A 7,716-nucleotide genomic window follows, 5' to 3' on the forward strand; every position below is an offset into this window, starting at 1 on the left:
TAATAATAATAATAATAATGATAATAATAATAATAGGGAAAACTGTGTGTTTGAATATGGGTGCGCGGCCATTAGCTGTATTCTAGAAAATTCCTTAATAGATCTAACTACTCATTAAAAATTCCAGTTTGTGGCTTCTTCAGATTTTAAAAGGTTTACAACTGGGACAATATCGCCTTTAAGAGCAAGCCAGTCACTAATTTTCTAAATGCGACATTATGCTTATTGAATGCATGTTTTGAGAACCTTAAGTGCAAAAAAAAAAGTGTTCACAACGACATTAATTTCTTGAAACAAGTTTGATATTAAGAAATGTCTTTGGTACGCCAGCCGTCGTTGTCCCCTCTGCACTCCTTTTTTTAGTGGCATGATCCCCAACAATTTTTATAACGGTTCTCATACTTGCTACTTCAACGTCTCGTGCCATATATATATTATGCGTATGAAAGTGTGTGTGAGAAGCGAGAAGAGCTGTGAACAATCCCATTTTCCATGTGACGCAGATTTTTTGTATTTTATTTAAATTTGTGAAGAATATTTTTAAAATCTTCCCTAAAATGAATGATTAAATTAAAACAACTTGATACTAACTGCTATGCGAAGTGTGGGTGATACTGATTCACCCCTTAAAAAGATATTTTAGGATGAGATGCACCACGAATTTTTTTTACCCCACTATAGGATTTGTTATTTCTATAAGGTACTGGGGCAAAGAGTTCCAAATTTTAGGGCAAAAAGAAGAGAAACTTTCTTCACCTAATGATGTTAACTTCATTCGTGGAGCTCTAAATTTTGTTGTCTTTGTGGATGACCGTAATTGACGGGATAAAACGTACAGAGTTAAACGCTCAGACAGATATGATGGAGCATTATGGTAAAACATTTATAACAGATGGTAGAAACTTTATAATGGATTCTTTAATCATCTGGAATCTTTCTGCTATCTTGGGAGTACAATTGACAGAAAGGGAGGAACAGGCGCTGAAATAAAGTCCCGCTTTGGAAAGGTACAGACTGCATTTATTTCTTTGAACAGGATTTGGAGGACCAGGGATATCTCACTACGAACAAAGCTTAGAATTTTCAACTCAGATGTGAAGTCAGTCTTGTTGTAAGGATGTGAGACGTGGAACGCATCTCAGGCGTGTATAAAGAGGATCCAGGTTTTCTTAAACAAGTGTCTGAGGAAGCTACTGAGGATCAAAAGGACAGCCAGAATCACCAACGAGGAAGTATTAAGAAGAACGAGACAGAGCCCAGTCAGAGATGAGGTGGGAAGAAGACGTTGGCGATGGATTGGACACAGTTTCAGGAAGTCAAGCAGCTGCATAACAAGGAAAGTGTTAGATTGGATCTCGCAGGGTAAAAGATCTAGGGGAAGACCACGTTGAACCTGGAGAAGAGTCACGGAAATGAATGTACAGAAAAATGGGAAGACGTGGAGTGACATCAAGCGACTAGCCCAGTATATGGAAATGTGGAGAGTGTTTGTTCGTGGCCTATATCCTGATCCAGGGTGAAAAAGGCAATGATGATGATGAATCAACTGGAAACCAGTTCATAGCCTTTAATATTTTTTGATGCAGGATCTTTCTTCTTTTTCTCCAGTAACAGTCATACGGTGTTATTTAAGGCCACTTGCAATTTCCCCATTCGTTCTCATGAAATACCAGACAGAACAGATATCGCTATAGTCAAGTTTTAACAAGATAAGACAGACAGAAAGCATGCATGCCCTATCAGTTGAAATAAAGTGCCTTATCGTACTGATTCTTCTGAGATCAAGGTACACATGTCGAGTGACATGATTTACTTGGTTGTTCATGGGCATGCTAAATCTAAATCATTTCAAGGTTCTTGGCCATGCTGGAAAAGGATATTCTAGTATCCTTACTTGAATAGACAGGTCAATTAAAATGTTCTACTCTCACTCGCGCACACAGCATTTTTTCTCGTCGACCCCCACCCCTTTTCCCCACTCTCCTACTAAAAATTAAGGAATAGAGAAGTGAGGGAAAGGAAAAGACTAATCCACCGTAAATGCACTGGGCACTGATAGATAAGTAGTTACACAGAAACAGAAGAAAGTGTTTAGTTGGAGTAAAGATAAATATATCAATATTGTATCGGTCATTTAGATCTGGGTAAGAGCTAAAGGACAGACGTAGACAGCGTAGGGAAAAGTATAGAGAAAGGACCTCCCAGTAGCACCTTCCTCCAGTGGTCCACAAAAGGAAGATAGTACTCACATGAATTCTAACAAAATCGAACAGACCCAGACCATTTGTGTCACAACAGGATGAAATCAGCCTCTCGTCAAGTTTTTGGCATACAGATTTATTGGTGTCATCTTAAAGCTTGTTTGTCTTGCTTTTGATGAAAATAATGCTCGTCTATCCTAAATAGAAGTCGAAATATTTGCAATTGAAGGAGGTGAGGATCACCTGATATCAGAGACACACATGGCGAGAAAATGGGCTTTAAAGGGTGGTGATTTCCAAAAGCTGAGTGTTCTTGGAAATTGCAAATTCACATTTTTTGGACATTTGATCAACGTGATTCAGCATATCCACACAGAAATGTGTTTTAATATGGAAGCATAGAAGCGCTGAACCCCCACCCCTGACAAAAAAATCGTTAAAAATTGCCCAACAACCGGAAACATGTCGATTTATTCAATTACATCATTTTGAAGAGCCCTTGATTTCATCTCAAAGCCACATATTTAGCCAATTTATCTTGAAGAAGTTAGCCTACTCACCATCCGGTCCTTGTTCACGCGCTGTAAGTACAGTCCCGGTGCTGTAAGGTCATCGTCCTCTTCTCCCTCTTCCAGTTCCGGTTCTGGCGTCGGTGTGGGTATATGTAGCACTTCCGGTGTGTGAGGGGCGGTGCCTTCTTTCAGTTCCATCAGCGGGAGGTTGTCAAGGTTACTCATAGCTACCAGAGACTCTGGTTGCTGCAAAGTCACGAGACGGGACGATCAGTAAAAAATTCAGCAATATCAGAAAGTCGGTTTGTATATTATTGGGTCTGTTTTTAAACAAGATATATAACTGTATTAAAAAAGAAAAGAAATAACCCCCCCCAAAAAAACACAAAAAAACAAGCGAACCTTAAGTGATGCGGTAAGACACCCAGCAAAAGGTGCTGTCCTTTTACTTTGATCTTGGTATATCGGCTTTAATGACTCTGTGTTTGCTTTGAGGTTTTGCTCAGGTTTGTGTTGAGCTACACTGTATATTGTGACTGTTTTCTCTTCTCCACCTTGGACCCAAAACTCGAAAGGACTAACAAGACTGCTTTATCTATATCTATACCTATATATCTATATTGTATTTGTGAACGTCACTTTGGTCGTCTATACATTCCGAACCACTTAACTTTCGAATATGAAAGAAATAACGGTGGTAGAGAATCATTTAAATGGTGCACAATTATTATAGGGAGTCTGAAGTCACTGAAGTTTAGAGTCTAATTTTCAGTTTTTCATTAGTTCCGTTTAGATCTTATATTGGGAAAGTCCGTCTTGTAAGACGCCATTGTAAACAAGTGAGGCTTCCGTTCACAAGCAGCGCGCATTGATTCCACACCTTTGAAATTTTGAAGTGTACAACCATGAAAGCGGAATAGAGGATTAATCTATTTTATAATTAATATATTATTATATTTGTGAAAGTTCTCATGCGTGAAATTGACTTGACGATCGATTCTATGAGTCCGTCCCTCGAACGGGTACTCAGTTAGTATATTGTATTTGTGAAAGCTCATCCCTTTGGTCGTCTAAAACCTCCGAACTACTTAACTCAAGAAGTTGATAAAAGTAATTAACGGTGGTTCAGAAATCATTCAAAGGGTGCACAGTTATGTAACCGACTTGACGATCGATTCTTTTGAGTCCGTTCATCGAACGAGTGCCCAGCTAGTTATGTATAATATTTTGAAGGTTTTGACTTCTTCTCTGTTCTTCTTAACGATAAACAATTCTCACTGTAGCTGTTATTATGGAAGTGTGAGTGATGGCCACTAATATGGATTGTTTGTTTCTAAAATTTGTATTTCTGGAAATCTAACCCCTCCCCCCTTTCCGATGTTATTTGTGCTACGGTAAACCAGGGTGACTAAGGCACCTTTTACAGCTTCTAGAATTAATGATAAAGCCACAGTGGTCCCATCATGGAAAAAGAAAGCCAACAAACGGGACTGCACAACTTACAGAGGCATCCTTTGTTAATCCACGCCGGGAAAACGTACGCAAGGATATTAGAACCTTGGATAAGACATATTGTAGAGAGAAATTAGAGCAAAGCTCAGGTTGGATTCCGAAAGGGAAGAGGATGCACGGTTGCTGTATTCGCATTACGACAGATATGCAAGAAAACCGTCGAACACATTAAGAAGACCCAACATAGTCTTTATAGACCAGGAGAAGGCTTTTGACATGCAAAACTCTGGAAGACATTCGAAAAGTATGGCGACAGAGGACAACTGTTAGATCATGTTAGGGCTCTATATACCAACAACAGAAGCTCAGTAAGAATAAAGGAAGGCAATACAGACTGGTTCAAAGTAAAAACTGGAGTGCGACAGAGATGCGTTCTATCTCCCTTCCTGTTTATAATACTTTTATGGACACAATAACGCAAGACGAAAACCAAAACCCAGAAAGTCTGAATGAACTTTTATTCGCAGACGACCAATGTCTCATTCATCCAAACCAACAAAGCCCCCCAAATCACACTACCGAACTGAACAACAGCTGCGAGAAATTTAACATAAAAATTAGAGCAAAAACAAAAAAAACAACAAAAAAACAAAACAACAACAAGCAACAAACAACAGAAGTTATGAAAGTGAGCCGAAGCCATAGTCTCCTGAACATCCATGTCAATAGTAAATAATTGGAACAGTTAAAGGAGTTTAAATATCTTGGCAGCCCTTTTTCTGAAAACGGGTCCATAAACAGAGAAATAGAAATGCGAACTCAAAAAGCCAGCGCTGTCACCTACCAGCTCGCACCCCCCCTCCCCCATCTCACCCAAACGTCTCTATTAACACAAAGAGACAGCTTATCACTTCAACATTCATACCAGCATTATGCTACCAGTGCCAGACTTGGACAATAAGTAAAACCCATGAAAGCAAAATTACTGCATGCGAAATGAAATGCCTCCGCAAAACCCTTAACATCACAAGACGAGACAGGCAGACAAATAAAGAAGTAAGAGCAGCTATTGGCACTGAGTCCTGCTTGCATATCATAGAAAGACAGAGAATAAAATGGTTTGGCCAACTGTTAGGTATGTCACCTGGCCAGCCAGCCTCGAAAGCTTACGACACCAAGCATTCAGGCTATAAGGGAAAAGGAAGGCCACGCAAAAGGTGGATTGATGGTGTTAAGGAAACCTTGAGAAAACGTAATTAATATCACAACTAAAAGAGCGGCGGAGCTGGCCTGTTGTAGAGAACTGCATCTCCCCTCAACGCTTATCGGCAACAGAGGATGAAAATGTAAAGGTTAAGTAAGTAAGTATACAGTATCATTTTTGTTGGTCATGTGTGGTGCCATTATATGCAGTTGCGTGTTTATCTAAGCCCACGAAGTCAAAGAATATCATTTAAAAATCGGCTACAAAATTCTGTTACAACAATTGTAATAATCGCAGAGCTTTTCAAATCCACTTACAGGATAGAGCATAACAAAAGTAATTGAAAGCGACTTGAAGCCAGACCTTGAATTACTTTGGTTTGAAATCTTATCCTCTTCCACTGATGGCAATTTGTCCTTAAGTGTTCATTGCAATTTATTCAGAGGAACAAAAAGTATTAAAGGGAGTTAACTTACATGTGTAGTGACTAGTTTCAGAACCATGCCAATGATGGGTGGTCTCCCGTCGGAACTCTTCAGCTCCGAGCCCTGGTGTTGTGAAAAGACAGTAAATAACACAAGACACATAAATAACAATGTTTCTAAGAAATAGGATTGTTTTAGTATCAGTAAGTTTCACGGTACTGCACTTGCAGCACAAACAGGTCGTCTAAGTGCCGAAGTTTAGAGATGTTACTGGAAAGTAACAGACAAGGAAACATAGGAGGGATAAGGAGACACGACGTTTGATTTGAAAGAATGAGAAAACCACATTAAAGCACCCACCAACCACCCCCAAATACGACTGTGTGATCGGATCGGATAGGTTTAGTGATAAGGGATAAGGGATCAGGGGTTGGATGTTAGGGATAGCGATTTAGGATCGGGGTAAGGGGTCATAGAGGTTGGACGTAATGGTAAGTGTTAAAGATAAAAGAGAGTGAGAGTAGAGAAACGTTTTGTAAACTCTTTCTGCCCCCCCCCCTTTCCCCCACGTTTGGTGATTGTATCTTTGTAGCAAAGTGGCCCCCAGCTAAGCATGATAGTATACGTTGTCACAGATGCAGCAAAATATTGTCTTGATTTCTTGAAAATTTTGTGTCTTTTCTTAGAACTTGAAGTCGGGTTCTCCTCAAGAACTTATACAATGGCATAAAAAGTATGATTTGACAATATGATGTGTATATAGCCATGAAAGTCGAAAAGGCTTCTATATCTTTATGACTCTATAGAAGAGGCCTGTCCTTGAGACGAAATACCTTTCCTCAATATCATCTAAACGCGGTTTGATTTAATCATTTGTAAATGTTTCACGCCACTGGTCTCTAATTAGATCGTTTAAGGGTAGGTAGTTTGGCCAAGGCTGTACTGAATACTAAATCTTAGAATAAATGACACATGTACTTGTAAAAAATCCCCAAGACAAACAAACAAAACCACTAACAAAACCCCCCTACCCCAATCAAAGCCATAAACAATAAATAAGGACCCCCCCCCCCCCCCCCCACACACACACTTTCCTGCTCTTTAATGGAACTCTTGCTATTTGCTGGCAAGGCGATGAGCTTACTATTATGACACAGACCCCGTTTCTGTGGTGCAGATATTATGTCCTTTTTTAAAACTTTATGTTATTATTGTATGCCTGTTATATGACAGTACTTGTTCACATCTTACCATGATCGGGATTCCGTCTACTCTAAGACCTTGTGCCGCTTTCTCTTCACTCAACTGTTGGTAAACCTTCTTATCTAGCAGTAGAGAGGAGAAACCCACAGGACTTTTGATCTTCCAGAACTCGTCAGTCATCGCTGAGGCCAGGAGGTAAAGGATGCAAAAAAAAAAAAGGGAAAACTATGACGCATAATTTGTATTTATAGACACTGGGGTGTATCTTTAATGCTCTATTGGTGTCTTTCGTGATGAGCGTAACGGGAAGTTTGGAAATGTAGGTAAGTCGACAAAAAGACTGCTAGCTGTACAGTGATACAGTTAAATGGGCACACAGACAGGATCAGATTTAGATGCACTCTTATCCTGAAAGTGGTTGAAGCATTTATTCCAGAGCTGGTAAACAAAAAGACGTACTTGTTTACTTTAAAGGTGTTTAAGAAGGGAAGTTAACGAATTTTATGATCTGTCAGGCATGTATACACAAAAAACCTTAAACAAGACAAATGGAGAGAGAGAGAGAAAGAGAGAGAGAGAGAGAGAGAGAGAGAGAGAGAGAAAAAGAGAGAGAAAGAGAGAGATAGAGATAGAGACAGGTAGACAGACAGACAGCCAGATAGACAGACAGACAAAAGGACAGAAACAGAAAGAAAGAAAGAGAAGAGAAGAGAAGAGAA

General features: G+C 39.6%; 1 protein-coding gene across 1 annotated transcript in view; it reads right to left on the reverse strand.

Moving 5' to 3' along the window:
* LOC101854157 (coiled-coil domain-containing protein 33) overlaps window positions 1-7,716 on the reverse strand; it is a gene marked incomplete at its 3' end in the record, with an annotated part of 58,364 nt that overhangs the window by 21,406 nt on the left and 29,242 nt on the right. The window contains 3 exon segments of the mRNA XM_013080913.1: window positions 2,762-2,959; window positions 5,846-5,917; window positions 7,046-7,179. Coding sequence (XP_012936367.1) covers window positions 2,762-2,959; window positions 5,846-5,917; window positions 7,046-7,179 — 404 coding nt within the window.

Source organism: Aplysia californica, unplaced genomic scaffold (genome assembly GCF_000002075.1).
Source record: "Aplysia californica isolate F4 #8 unplaced genomic scaffold, AplCal3.0 scaffold00105, whole genome shotgun sequence".
Taxonomy (NCBI): Eukaryota; Metazoa; Mollusca; class Gastropoda; order Aplysiida; family Aplysiidae; genus Aplysia; species Aplysia californica.